This window comes from Amblyomma maculatum, chromosome 2 (assembly GCF_055883805.1).
Source record: "Amblyomma maculatum isolate TAMU_Amacu chromosome 2, ASM5588380v1, whole genome shotgun sequence".
Lineage (NCBI taxonomy): Eukaryota > Metazoa > Arthropoda > Arachnida > Ixodida > Ixodidae > Amblyomma > Amblyomma maculatum.
The window spans coordinates 3,105,758-3,119,963 of NC_139345.1; the positions used below are offsets into that span (position 1 = coordinate 3,105,758).

The 14,206-nt window shown below is 48.9% G+C and overlaps 3 protein-coding genes across 4 annotated transcripts in view; 2 read left to right on the forward strand and 1 right to left on the reverse strand.

The window, feature by feature from the left end:
• LOC146197846 (protein madd-4-like) overlaps positions 1-14,206 on the reverse strand; it is a 261,142-nt gene that overhangs the window by 39,296 nt on the left and 207,640 nt on the right. The window contains exon 4 of the mRNA XM_084593100.1: positions 9,024-9,254. Within this exon, the coding sequence (XP_084449226.1) occupies positions 9,024-9,254 (231 nt within the window). The remainder of the gene's footprint in view (positions 1-9,023; positions 9,255-14,206) is intronic.
• LOC146197847 (uncharacterized) lies at positions 2,339-4,957 on the forward strand. The gene is made up of 3 exons (XM_084595574.1): positions 2,339-3,453; positions 3,518-3,770; positions 4,919-4,957. The coding sequence occupies exons 1-3, from the start codon at positions 3,140-3,142 to the stop codon at positions 4,955-4,957; spliced, it is 606 nt and encodes a 201-aa protein (XP_084451700.1). The 5' UTR covers positions 2,339-3,139.
• On the forward strand, positions 3,866-8,320 carry LOC146197848 (uncharacterized). 2 transcript variants are annotated; one of them, XM_084593098.1, is made up of 4 exons: positions 3,866-6,490; positions 7,000-7,192; positions 7,281-7,420; positions 7,528-8,320. In XM_084593098.1, the coding sequence occupies exons 1-4, from the start codon at positions 5,695-5,697 to the stop codon at positions 7,896-7,898; spliced, it is 1,500 nt and encodes a 499-aa protein (XP_084449224.1). In that variant the 5' UTR covers positions 3,866-5,694; the 3' UTR covers positions 7,899-8,320. The 2 variants fall into 2 exon arrangements, with proteins under 2 accessions (XP_084449224.1, XP_084449225.1); XM_084593099.1 differs by having other exon boundaries at positions 3,868-6,490; positions 7,281-7,436; positions 7,528-8,313.

Below are 14,206 nucleotides of genomic sequence, written 5' to 3' on the forward strand. Positions count from 1 at the left end.
TGTCAAATGCCCAGAAAGAGAACACAGTGCTCGATCATGTCAATTAAAGATTTACAGTATGTAACTGTTCAACTAATTATTGAATAATTTAAAAATAAAAAATGTGTTCGAGGGTGTAGCACACGATTTGTGATCCTAAATACCAGTGTAGGATTTCTCTTTCTTTAACCCGCCAGGGTGGTGCAGTGGTTAAGGCGCTCGACTACTCTGCCCAGGGATGCGGGATCGAATTCCGGCCTCGGCGGCCGCTTTTCGCTGGCGACGAAAAGTAAGGCGCCCGTGTGCTGTGTGATGTCAGTGCACGTTAAGGAACCCCATGTGGTCGAAATTTCCGGAGTCCTCCACTACGGCGTCTCTCATAGCCTCAGTCGCTTTGGGACGTTAAACCCCGGAAAGTAAACTATTTTGAAAGGGAAAAATAAATAAAGATTGACAAAACTTCAAAAGTGAAAAATATCGTCTGTGTGCGTGTACGCGCCATAGCCTTAACGGCGGAGCTTAAGTGTTCCAATAATTTTTCGCAATTTATTTGAAGCATTTCAGGAAAAATGATACGTTTGATTATGATCTCCGCTGCTCATGTTTCACGACAGTTTCGTTCGCCAGCTTGTCATTTTACTGGGCTTTGAAAAGAAGCAGCCATTTTTGCAATTATTTCAGTAAACCCATTGATCAATTACGCACTAAAAATTTTCTTAATAAGCATCACCAAGCATTTTTCGCCATCGCCTATCTACACCTATCAATCGTCAATCACTGCAAGCACAAATTACCGTAGAATTTGTTTATGTGGCCTTTGATTATTTCAGACACGTGATACCGACTACTACGAGTTACTACTACGACTACTACTACTACTACTACTACTATTACGCCGAAGGCAGCTAGCTATATAAACTATCGCTTAAAACGGACACGACGTCAACTTCCAACTCATGCTCACCCGTGGAATGTGATCTCCGACGCCAAATTCACAATGTTTGTGCACTTGTATGCTAGGCATGATGCAACCATCCTTGTTGCATCAGAATTTGAAAGCGGATGTAAAAGATAGCCTAATCTCGTATAAAGAGGTTACAGAGCACTATAAACTAAGCAGAAGGGTCTATCCGCCGCCAGACCGTTCCCTCGGAAACGGGGAGGCAATTGCATGGAGGAGGCTACAAGGGGGCAATCATATTAGTCCCTTTTGGGTATATGCAACAATTTCAAAAGATGAAAAGGATCTACATTGCATAACATGTGGGAGATGGGGCACTCTAGATCATATTATTTGGGAATGTAACAACAGCCCAGGAGCTAAAGAAAATATAGATAGAGACGCCTGGGAGACCCTGCTGCGAAGCGAGGACCCCGCTCAGCAGCAGCAAGCCATCCGCCTGGCGGCTGAGGCCGTGAAGCAACAATGTATATTCACCAGACCTTAGTTCGCGAGGCTCCTGAGTAAGGCTCCATCAGGCCTGCGTGCCGGGGGAGTCCGAAACGGAGCTTCTTCTCGGTGGAAATAAAGGTTTTTCAACAACAACAACTCGAGTTGCAAAGACGTTTTGTGCTGGGAAAATCACAGCACTGCGCGCGAAACGTGTGCGGCGGCACGAAGCTTTCTTTTTTTTGCCCACCACAATATGGCGCCGTGTGGCTGCAATTCCACCACGACGACATCACTACAGCAGTTTATATATATATATATATATATATATATATATATATATATATATATATATATATATATATATATATATATATATATATATATATATATATATATATATATAATATATATATATATATATATATATATATATATATATATATATATATATATATATATATATATATATATATATATATATATATATTGTGGGGTCCCACAGCCCCTTTTAGCGTTTCGAACCGCGCGCGCTTTTTTCTGTTTGTGTTGGTGTCCGCCCGGGCAGCGCGAGTACGCATGAGCGAGCTGCCCGGAGCGGGGGCGGCATGTTATCGGCGCGAGACAGAGGGTAGATAAGCGCGTTGGAAGCAGGGCTCGGGGCTTTTTCGTCGGGCGGTCGGCCAGAGGAGGGCGGCGTGGCAGCGTCCCAAGCCGGCGGGATGTACACGGACGACGGAGCGGAGTCCTGCGAGGCGAAGACGGAAGCGGCGCCTTCAAGGAAGCCTTAGGAGTGTTAGCGTGAGTGCTGCCACGCGAGTAGCAATGTTTTTGTACCGTGATCAACGCTTTGGCCCTATTACTCGCCCTATCTGCGCCGCAGTGTGTTTTGTGTTGTCGCGGTGAAGCCCTGACCCATGTTCCGTTTATTCCGCATAGTCCATTGTCGCGAACTTCGACGGCATGTTTCCAGCGCAGTTCTGACCAATGCTGTTTCTTTTCTATTTTATACTTTTCTGTTGATGCGGAATAAACCGGTGTTTTTAAGAAAGACTTGGTTTTCACTCGTCGGGCGAGACCATCGCTCGCGAACCCGTATTCTAGAAGGCGGAGCCTTCATTTGGCGCCCAACGTGATTTCTACTCGAGCTTTGGCTTGCCCCGCGAGTGTACCAATTTGAGGTTCATGCAGTTTCGTGCGTAGCGATGTCGGACTTACCGGGTGCAAGCGCCCAGTTAACGGAGACAGTTCGGCCTCCCACACGGGCGGGTTCCGAGCATGAGCACTCGGAAGACAGGAAAAGCAAACCGTCGGACATTTGTAGCGGAATTCTTGGCCTCCTGAACGAGCTACTGGAATCAAAGGCACATTTCAGAGAAATGGTAGGAAGCGAGGCAGATTCGTTAACGCCCACTCCCTTGTATCGCGATAATCAGCTGCGGCTGAATTTGGCCGTGCCAAGGTTTGAAGGATACGCCGATAAGAAATCTGTGTGCGATTTTCTGTATGAAATCGACGATTATCAGATGGCAATGGCAATTTCGGACAGCGCTCTGGTCACGCGTGTGCTTCCCGTAGCTTTGGTAGGTTCCGCGGCAACCTGGAGGCGTAGACAGCGGCCGTTCACAACAAAGCAGGATTTTATAGACCGTTTTCGAGAAGAGTTTTTGCCGCCTGACTATGACATCCGTATGAAAGACGAGCTTTGCACCAGGACGCAAGGCGAAAGCGAGGGTTTGCTAGAGTTTTTGCGCAGTTTTCAAGAGCCGCATGAGCGGGCAGATCCTGCAGTTCCGGAACCAGAGAAGGTGGCTCATGCTATACATCGGTGCCATCCAAGGTACCAGCCATATCTCCGGCGTCGCCAGTTCGCGGACTTCGATGACATGGCTAGAGAAGCATCCCGCATCGAGGCATCTTTCCTGGCGGAGCTCCAGTACAAACCACCTCCCCCTGCAGAGACTTGCCTTGAGCCGTCCTGTGCGTGGCCTGGATCATCGGCAGCACACAGCCTGGAGACGCCAGGCTGCCGTACGGGGGCTGGCGACTTGCACGGAGTCACAAGCCCTGATGCGTCTACTCAGGTGACGAGCCGATTTCATGGGGCGACAGGTCAGACGGGGCCCTGTGTCTTCTTGCCATACGCAGGCGCTGGTACCCCTTGTGTGGCAGCAGTTGGGACACCCCACGTCAGAGCGCGCAAATCCCGGAGATCTCTTACAGCGGCTGCCGGCTACCATTCACCTACGGGTGCAGCGTGGGTGTCACCATCGGGTGCAACGTGGACGTCACCTACGGGTGCAGCGTGGGTGTCACCATCGGGTGCAACGTGGACGTCACCTACGGGTGCAGCGTGGGTGTCACCTACGGGTGCAGCGTGGGTGTCACCTACGGGTGCAGCGTGGGTGTCACCTACGGGTGCAGCGTGGGTGTCACCACCGGGTGCAGCGTGGGTGTCACCACCGGGTGCAGCGTGGGTGTCACCACCGGGTGCAGCGTGGGTGTCATCACCGGGTGCAGCGTGGGTGTCACCACCGGGTGCAACGTGGACGTCACCTACGGGTGCAGCGTGGGTGTCACCACCGGGTGCAACGCGGACGTCTCCTACCAGTACAGCGTGGGTGTCACCACCGGGTGCAGCGTGGGTGTCACCACCGGGTGCAACGTGGGTGTCACCACCGGGTGCAACGTGGGTGTCACCACCGGGTGCAACGGTGTCGCCATCAGGTGAGAAACGGGCGTCGCCCCCGGGCACAACTTGTCCTCCGATTCGCAGATCCAGGACAACACAGGGGAGGGTGTTTTGGTCATCGCACCATCCAGCGGCCAGGCCGCACAGACGTGGCCAACCACCGGGAGAGCTGATCCAGTCGCTACCTTTCCTGCCTGAATCGAACCAGGTGCCACCGACCCAGGTGTCTTCGACACAGGTACCATTGTCACCACCTGCTGTGCATGAGGCAGACCCCGAGAAGCCCTACAAACACTCGGTGAGTGCAGTCCCGTCAACTTCTTTTGAGGAAAGCCAACCAGACAAGACCCCGCTGGTCTTGGTCAAAATGGCCGGACTGGAGCTTCCAGCCCTTTTAGACACAGGGTCTACAGTGTCAGTCTTCGGCGATCAGGTGAAAAATTCCTGCGAGACAAAATGTGTCCGGTTGCGGAGTGTAAACACTAACCTTCGTATGGCGTCGACTCACATAGTACCCGCAACCTCAGCAGCCCGCCTAACAGTTGCTATAAATGGTCGAAAGATTAGACAGCGTTTCTTACACCTCCCCGGACTATCCTGGCCAGTCATACTAGGCCGTAACTTCATAGTGAAGGCAGGAATCGTTATAGATCTCAGTAAGGGAACCTACCGGTATGGCACCGGTACAGAAGCATTTCAGTTCAAAACTAAGGCCGCTGAGCCACAGTCACAGTTGCTTGCCACGAACGGCCATTCGGCCAATATCACAGGCTGTGGTATTCTAACCGTTTTGAATTCCTTCACGGGGTCACCAGCGGAAAAAAGCAGAATCGAGACAATGCTCACGCCCTTTGCAGCAATGTTCATGGAGGCGCCGGGGAAGGCCAACGTACTAACCCACAGGATTGACACCGGCGATGCTCGTCCTATCAGATTCAATCCAAGGCCCTTGAGTGTCCACAAGCGAGCGCTGCTGGATGGGGCCCTCGACGAAATGGTGGCTACCTGTGCGGTGAGACCATCAAAAAGCCCCTGGGCGTTTCCTGTTGTTCTCGCGCCAAAGAAGGATGGAACAGCACGGTTGTGTGTCGATTATCGACGTCTGAATGCTGTGACAGTGCGAGACTCTTACCCTTTCCCGTCTGTTGACTCTGTCATGTACTCACTTGGGTCAGCAAAATTTTTTACAACTCTTGACTGCAGTAGGGGATTTCTGCAAATCCCAATTGACCACCGCGACATTGAGAAAACGGCTTTCACTTGCCACCGGGGACTGTTCGAATTTGTGCGCTTGCCTTTCGGGTTGTGCAATTCACCTGCTACTTTTCAACGGGTAATGGATATTGTGCTCGGAGACGCTAAATTTAACTACGCTATGGCCTACATGGATGACGTAGTAGTGTTCTCAGAAAGCTTAGAAGAGCACCTCCGTCATCTAACGAATGTCCTTCAACGAATGCAGAAGGCGGGCATCACCATTAACCCCGGCAAGGTTCAGCTGGTGACAAGCACAATCAATCTTCTTGGGTTCATTGTGGAACAGGGCACAGTTCGCCCGGATGAAGAGAAGCTTCAAGCCATTCTGTAGCTCCCCCCACCAAACAACATAAAGAGCCTCCAGCGTTTCTTGGGCATGGTGGGATTCTACCGCCACTTCATCCCGAACTGCGCTGACCTGGCGCGACCCCTCCATCAGCTCCTCCGGAAGGGTGCCCGCTGGTCATGGACAGAAGCCGAGCAGGGATCATTCCGTTCACTGTCTGCAGCCATCGCGGATACTGCACGCTTGCGGCTTCCAGACCTTAACCGGCCATTCACGGTACAAACAGATGCAAGTGAGTACGGAATTGGGGCGGTATTGCTTCAAGAACATCAAGGTAAGCTTTGCCCATTGGCGTTTGCTAGTCATACACTGACGGCACCGGAAAGGAACTATACTGTGACAGAGAAAGAGTGTCTCGCGATTGTGTTTGCCCTCAAGAAATTTGACATGTATTTGGATGGCGCAGAATTCACTATTCAGACCGACCACCAGGCCCTATCGTGGCTTTCGAGGTTGCAAAATCCAGCTGGCCGTCTGGCCCGCTGGTCACTCGCTCTCCAAAAGTATAATTACAGTGTAGAATACAGAAGAGGCACTTTCAACAAAGTGGCCGATGCCCTGTCACGAGCTCCACTTCCGGGCCAGGGAGAGCGAGCACCCGCGGTCCATGCTGTGACAGCTCCTGCCGACACCTGGGGCACACTGGTGTCCCGTCAACAGCTCCTTGACGCTCAGCTTTCAGACGACCAGTGCAACCAGATACGCCAAAGCCTGAACAGCGCCAGCCCTGCAGGGAGCCGGGCGCTTAACGGAAGCTATGACTGCTACGTGGAAGCAGAAGATGGTTTGATCCTGCGGTATATACCTGCTGCGGACACCGACAGTGGTGAGTCCGCATTTCGTGTGGTCGTTCCTAAGGGCCTACGTAAGCATTTTCTGGAGTACTTCCACGATACACTCCTCGCAGGTCACAGCGATGGAAAGAAAACATATGACAAATTGTGTCGCGTTGCAACATGGCCCCGCATGGGAAGGGATGTCCTGACATTCGTCCGCACTTGTCATACCTGCCAGACCGCGAAGCTAAGGGGAGGAAAACCACCGGGCCTCATGCAACCTGTAGAGAGCCGATACCCATGGGAAATTGTAGCTTGCGACATAATGGGTCCCTATCCCAGATCAGTGAAAGGGAATCGCTACTTGTTAGTAATTACTGATCATTTCTCGAAATGGGTAGAATTGTATCCCCTGAGTAGGCTAGACTCGAAAATAATTTGGGATAAGCTACTGGAAACATTCACTCGCTTTGGTTTCCCAGCTCAGCTTATCACTGATAATGCCACGTATTTCACCGGTAGGATATTCACTGCCACTTGCAATGTTCTTGGCGTGCAGCACAAAAAGACTACGCCCTACCATCCTCAAGCAAACATTACAAAGCGAGTGAATCGAAATCTAAAGACTATGATGGTGGCATTCACGGAGCGGCACAAGGACTGGGACGCTCGTATCCAGGAGATGGCCTTCGCCACAAGAACCACGGTAAACCGGTCAACAGGTTTTACGCCAGCGGCCATTCTCCTTGGTCGTGAGCTCAGGTTCCCTATTGAGCATGCTCTAAATGGCTCTGATTTACCGGGTCTTAGCCATTCTAAATTTGCTCATGATCTTTCCAGCCGCTTGGCCGAGACTCTGAAGGAGGCAAGGGAAAACCTGGACCTTGCCCGCCTGGAACACTGTAACCAGTACAACAAGGGAAGGCGACCTTTGGAATTCACAGTCGGCGACAAAGTCCTTCGCCGCACGCACCCACTAAGTGATGCAGCAAAAGGGTTTGCTGCTTATCTCGCTCCACGATGGACTGGCCCTTACACGATAACAAAGCGCGCGTCTCGGCTTTCTTACTTTATTCGCCATGTGCAGGGTGGTCGAGAAGCCGGACCAGTCAACGTGGCCGATCTCCGAGCTTACCACGGCCGTCCACTAGCCACATAGAACCACTTGACCTACCAGGCACTACGGCTACCCACGCTCGGCGGATACCTCCAAGCATGCGCCCCGCCAGCAGCAGTACCAGTTCCGTCCTTACCCCGCGTTGTTGTTGTTTTACACATCGGGAGGTGTCCCGTCTTGAGAGGGGGGGAGTGTGGGGCCCCACAGCCCCTTTTAGCGTTTCGAACCGCGCGCGCTTTTTTCTGTTTGTGTTGGTGTCCGCCCGGGCAGCGCGAGTACGCATGAGCGAGCTGCCCGGAGCGGGGGCGGCATGTTATCGGCGCGAGACAGAGGGTAGATAAGCGCGTTGGAAGCAGGGCTCGGGGCTTTTTCGTCGGGCGGCCGGCCAAAGGAGGGCGGCGTGGCAGCGTCCCAAGCCGGCGGGATGTACACGGACGACGGAGCGGAGTCCTGCGAGGCGAAGACGGAAGCGGCGCCTTCAAGGAAGCCTTAGGAGTGTTAGCGTGAGTGCTGCCACGCGAGTAGCAATGTTTTTGTACCGTGATCAACGCTTTGGCCCTATTACTCGCCCTATCTGCGCCGCAGTGTGTTTTGTGTTGTCGCGGTGAAGCCCTGACCCATGTTCCGTTTTATTCCGCATAGTCCATTGTCGCGAACTTCGACGGCATGTTTCCAGCGCAGTTCTGACCAATGCTGTTTCTTTTCTATTTTATACTTTTCTGTTGATCCGGAATAAACCGGTGTTTTTAAGAAGGACTTGGTTTTCACTCGTCGGGCGAGACCATCGCTCGCGAACCCGTATTCTAGAAGGCGGAGCCTTCAATATATATATATATAATATATATATATAATATATATATATATATATATATATATATATATATATATATATATATATATATATATAATCCTTCTAGAGAGGACTAACCCACGGTGCCATCTACCGGACGCAGCAGCCTTGGTGTAGCGACAGACGCACGCTCTTATCAGCAGAGTCGGCTCGCCTTTTTATTGCACTTACCTGCACTTGAGGTTTGTTAAATGTGGTAAACATGCTTTGTACGAGCCGATTATTCGCTATTTCAACGACAAGCTTAAAATTTGTGTTACACCGAATGACGTCATTGTAAACTACTTCGCTTGGCGTGGTACGTGATATATCACCGTGAGCATAAGGTGCGCACGGGTGTTGCGCTGCTAGTGCTTGAGGGAGGACATTAATCAATGTCGTTGATATCCAAGAGATGAGGTTTGTTTGATCCTAGCAGTGTCAATCAAACAGAACCTTTGAACTCGCTTTGGGAGACTTTCCGGTTTCTCTTAGTTTCCACGTAAGCGTTCTGCATTCTAGAAACCCTTTTCTTCCCTGGTTATGTTTGAAGTTCGTACTTGGGAGAATTTATAGCCAAATACAGTAGAGGCAGAGAAAAGTAGGGAAGACGGGAGCAGTGAGGGTGGCAGCTTACGAGGCACTTCCCCTGGACGCACATGTCGAGCGCCCCCTCGCGGCATCTTGTGCCGTCCTGCGCACGGGGCGCCAGCTTGGCCATGAACTTGAACTGGCGCGCCTGGCAGGTGAGACTGCATGGGTCGCTGGGGTCCTGCACGGGGGTCCACTCGTACAGACGGCCCCGGTACGGCACCCGGTCAAACGCTGCACACTGCGCCGCCCTAAAGTCCACGGGCTCCGGACACGGCTACGGTGCGTTCGCAAGCAAAAGGGAAGCAGAAAGAAATAAGTTATGTTCGTAGTGTGGAACGGAGGAACAAGAGATGGCGCCATTTTGTTACCTGAAAATACCCTTCATTTTTCCTATCCCACTGGAAAAATGCATTGCAGAAGTCCAACGGCGCTAAACCTAGTATGACGTGCGAAAGCAGTTTGGTGTAGTTTATCTATAGGTAGGTGATAGGTGTAAATGACGTTGTCGCCGTCACCTGCCAGAGGGGCGCTCGTGAAGAGGAGCGTGATGCCCAAGTTTCCACGAAAGACATAGGCACAAATTCTACCAACAGACATGACCAGTGTGTCGTGTCTAATTCGGGGTCCAAGAGTTCTGGAAGGCTGGAGTCTGAAGTCCCCTCTTAATAGAGGAATCCTAGTGGGCGCTGCCAACTACAATTTGGTGAAGCACCGGGTCGATGAGCAAGTACCTCATGAAGTAATGCACTAAAAGAACTATTTTGTCGTAATGGCCGTTATTACCAGCTCAGTAAAGTCTGATAACAGCTTCCTGGAAATCTTCTGATGCATCTAACTTGGCTAACGCGCACTCACATTCTAAATGGCCAGCTTTACGCTCTACGCCTTTAATATGACCAACCTGAGCAAAATAACGAATAGCTCGCGACGAACGGCGCTTATTAATGTCCGAATGCGAATCGATAGCACCAGTTCAGCTGTTTCTGCGGCTTTCGCATGTTTTCAGCTTGCGATTAAGGCACAACCTCGGTTCCCGTAAATTTTGCGTTGCTGTTGTAAAGATCTACGTTTTGCAAAAGAGGAGGTGAATGAAGGGTTGGTGCATCATTATATCAACCGTATCTTATACTGAAGCGAGGCCACGGTTTCAGATGGTTTCATTGCTACAGCGGCCATAATAAGCCTGACACCATGAACTAAATAAGTAGCCTTTTTAACAACATGCACACAGGAACCCATCAATGAAGCAAGGCAAAGAGCGTTCGTTCGACGCATCTGCCGAAGGGAATTTACAGATATCCTGATAACGTAGGTCAAAATAACGGCTACAGAGTTTGCCGTTCAGCATCTTTTTCTCTTGTCACAGGTCGCTTTGTGCACGGACTTTCTTCTCGCGCCATAAAAATAGGCGTTGTGAAAGTACTGCATGGTATACACTCGGTAGGGATCGTTCACATACATTTGATAATATTTCATGGTCATAAACACACCATCAGCTTTCCTGAATTACAGTGGCTGCGTTAACGTAAAATCAGAGAATTACTCAAAACAACCTAAGCTCAAACCACCTAAACTATGGCTCCACGCCGAAGGACGGCGCCAACCAGTAAAGAAATCGTGCAGAAACCTTTAATCATCGCTATTTCGTCTACGGTACCATCGCTTGACGGCTGGCAGATGTGCTACAGATGTGCATTTCTCTCGCATAAAGTGTTAAACTTAAGAGCAGCGGTGGTTAGTTAAAAGCCGTGGGAAAAGGCCTTTGTCCTGCTGTGCATGGACGTGTAGTTTAGCATTGGATGGTGCTGATTATGGCTTGTCCAATAGATTTCCTTCACGGGTACATCAATAAAAGGATTTCGATACAAAGTATTAAAAGTATTGAGGTTACAGACGTGTATCCAGATGCACACCGCTCGCAACCAATTCTCGCATTCAGAAATAAATCTCCTCTTTGCTGGGGTGGAAGAGGCTCCTTGTATGTGTAGCCTAAGAAAATGCGCTTTCTAGCAGAAATTTCAGGCCTTTGAAGTAAAAATCTTATTTTATATCAAACGGTTCCGGCTTTTGTAGCGAAAAAAATAAATAATAAAACTTGCTTCAATGCAACACTTTGTCTCTGGAGCACACAAAAAAGACAGTTTTTGAAAAAATTTTGGCTGTTAAATCTAGAAAGTCCAGATTACCACTGTGATTGCAGTAAATATCAGCACTAAATGCAGATATCCATTCTCCTTACAGCGCTCTCAAAACATTCAAGATGAAATAAAGCACATAGAAAAAAAGTATGCACAAAACGCACGAATCATATCCTTGACACTCCGAGGTAGTACATCGTGCCTTACTGTTATTATTCAGAAGGGAACTAAGTGACGTACAGCTGGCGAAGCGCAACGAGAGTTCGCGAATGTAAAGCAGCAGCTTGGGCATAAACGCCAGCGGCACCATGCATTACGCATTTCTGAACTATGCTAGGAGAGCAGCGCTGGCAAAACTCAACCGAAATGTTGCTTACAAATCCAGATGTAATTCAACCGACAGGTTGCTTACAAATCCAGATTCTGCGCATTTAATGCTTATGACAGATACTGCGCTTATGACATGATAATGCTTATGTCAGATCCCCGTAAAAAAAAAGAGTTAGTAAACGTCTTCTCGTCTCCAGACGTACGCTTTCTTTGCCGCAAATAAACAGAGGACGATGTCAGCTGCCTTCAATAACGAGGCATCAGAAAACCTGCTCTCTCTCTCTCTCTTTCATCTCCAAGTACACACTTTTCTTTAGGATATGTGAATGTGGTACGATATCACTGCAATTTTTCAGTAGCTTTCTCCAGGGCATCTTCAAGTGGTAGCCGCCCGTGGCGTATACATACAGGCAGAACGTGCCGCTTTTCTCCACTGAGAAAAATTGGAGAGTAGTCTGAGAACGGGAGAATTTGGTTGATATTTATTCTATTATTTTTGTTCTTTATAATTATTGTATTACTTACACTTTGTTCTTTCCTAGCATCTACTGTTTATTATTATTATTATTATTATTATTATTATTATTATTATTATTATTATTATTATTATTATTATTATTATTATTATTATTATTATTATTATTATTATCATTATTGTTATTGTTATTGTTATTGTTGTTGTTGTTGTTGTTGTACGGCTTCTGGCCCGGAGGCGACAAAATTTTCTCAACCCGGCCCTTATGGTAATACGTACTCGATACCCCTCGCACAGAGCGACTGGAAAGCACACCACGACGCACTGTTCGGAAGAAGAAAAAAAAAAAAAGAGGTTAAGAAATCCACTGTCCAAATAAGTCCGTCCTCTTTTCTCTTACAACTCCCATGCAATCACAGTATCTAGGAGTTGCCCGCAAACCAGCCTCTCATGCGGCTGGTTTCTTGCTGACTCATTGTGCTTGACGTCTCGGAACGCTAGTAACCGGCATCAACGTAACGCGAGCGGGCATTCACACGTCTCTCTAGAACCGAAGCTATTACAGGGTTAGCACCGGCTTGTGAGCGAGCGCAGACCCTGAGATGGATGAACCAAAACACCGAATCTATCCGGCACCGCCACGAAGGCGAAATAATCAGCCGAGTCTTCTGTCAGGACCAGTTTTGATGGCAAGTACGCTTAACCGTGTTCCTTGTCCATTATGTACCGTCACAGTCTATATTTAGTTGCACTATGCAATACGCACAAATACTTCCATGAATAAAGAAACTTGAGCGAACTCAAGCAGTTTTCGTTTTTCTTCATGTCTTTCAGCATTCTTCGGTCTTTGTTCATTGTGCTGTTTAGCTGCCATCTCTTATAACACAATGCAATGTCCAGGTGAACGCTGGTTGCACATCATGCATCAGGACGTTTAGATGTGTTGGCAATGTTACCTGCCGCAACAAGGTGCGGAATTGTGCTGTAGTCAAATTCTATTTTTTTAAGCAAAGAAAAAAGGAAAAGCAGACAGCGTGGGTAAGCAGAGGAAAAACCCACACTGTGCACACAATGCCTCACGATTTCGAGCGTACCGAAATCTTGTAAAAACACTCATATTAGCTTAATCGGCTCGGGACGCCAAGTGCATGAAGAGACCGAACAGCTTACTGACTGCATGCCTACAAGGTATTTACTAAGCTAATCGAGAGTAGCATCAGGTCAACCTTAGACGGCAAGGAACCAGAAGGCCGTGCAAGCTTTTGTAAGCGCTACACGATGAAACTTTTACTTGGGCACGGTGGTTCATAACATCTGGCGGGGGAAATACAAACACGGAAGAACACTAAAAGACAGTGTAACGCATGTCACGTCTTCTCTCCGTTCTTCCGTGTGTGTTATTATTCTCCTATCAAACGGTTAGCTCTGGCGTTGAGACAGGGAGCGATACGAATGGGTCAGAAAGAGCACAAGCGCGAAATAATGATATTGTAGTCGAAATTGGTAAGGGTAGATAGACATGGGCAATGAACGTTATGCGAAGGCAGGATAACCGATGTTCGCTAAGGGTGTCAGAGCGGATTCCAAGAAGAGGCATTGCAGGGGATGGCAGGAAGTCAGGTGGGCGGATGAGATTATGAAGTTTGCAAGGATCAAGTGGATGCAACTGGCCAGGGTAAATTGGAAACTTATGGGAGAGGCTTTCGCCTTGCAGGGGATATAGTCAGGCGTATGATGATGATGTACTCTCTTATGTGGTATCAATTTATATGTATATTTAGCGTTTTGCCTGATTGCCCCGCTCCTAAGCCTCACACACAAGAAGTCGCACAATGTCGCATGCTGCTGATCGCTAGACGCGCTGTACTCGCTTCAGTGCTTGCCCATATGCAGAAAGTTCAGCGGGTAGGAGTTGCCAATTTCGAAATCATGATTGGCAGCCGGTCAATTACTACTGAGAACCTGATGATGTCTAACGCTGCGCTTAGTAATCAATTGATGTCATGTATGATGACGTAAAAAGAATCTTATGATTGTCGCTTAATTCCGTAAGGCATAAGCGATTCAGTCAACTCTCGAAATGTATGCGCACAACCATACTGCATGCAGGCAGAACAGTTGGTGGCATTTCTTTTGCCCGAAAAAAAAAAAATCGTGCAGCCCTACAACGTTGTTAGAACGACAGTTCCAATCGCCGGCGCTGTGATACCGGCGCCCGAGACTGGCACTGCTTGATCACTATCCTCCATGACGTCACAAGCGACAACAACCAACGGTAATGCG

What these genes read in the sequence shown, in the direction of transcription:
- LOC146197847 (XM_084595574.1), top strand. Translation starts at nt 3,140, where the DNA reads ATGAGCGGGCAGATCCTGCAGTTCCGGAACCAGAGAAGGTGGCTCATG. An exon ending in GCCCTGATGCGTCTACTCAG is followed by an intron (nt 3,454 to 3,517) that starts GTGACGAGCCGA and finishes TGCCATACGCAG; the next exon opens with GCGCTGGTACCCCTTGTGTG. An exon ending in GTGTCACCTACGGGTGCAGC is followed by an intron (nt 3,771 to 4,918) that starts GTGGGTGTCACC and finishes CGCCCTTTGCAG; the next exon opens with CAATGTTCATGGAGGCGCCG.
- LOC146197848 (XM_084593098.1), top strand. Translation starts at nt 5,695, where the DNA reads ATGGTGGGATTCTACCGCCACTTCATCCCGAACTGCGCTGACCTGGCG. An exon ending in TGCTGCGGACACCGACAGTG is followed by an intron (nt 6,491 to 6,999) that starts GTGAGTCCGCAT and finishes CTTGGCGTGCAG; the next exon opens with CACAAAAAGACTACGCCCTA. An exon ending in TCGCCGCACGCACCCACTAA is followed by an intron (nt 7,421 to 7,527) that starts GTGATGCAGCAA and finishes CGCCATGTGCAG; the next exon opens with GGTGGTCGAGAAGCCGGACC.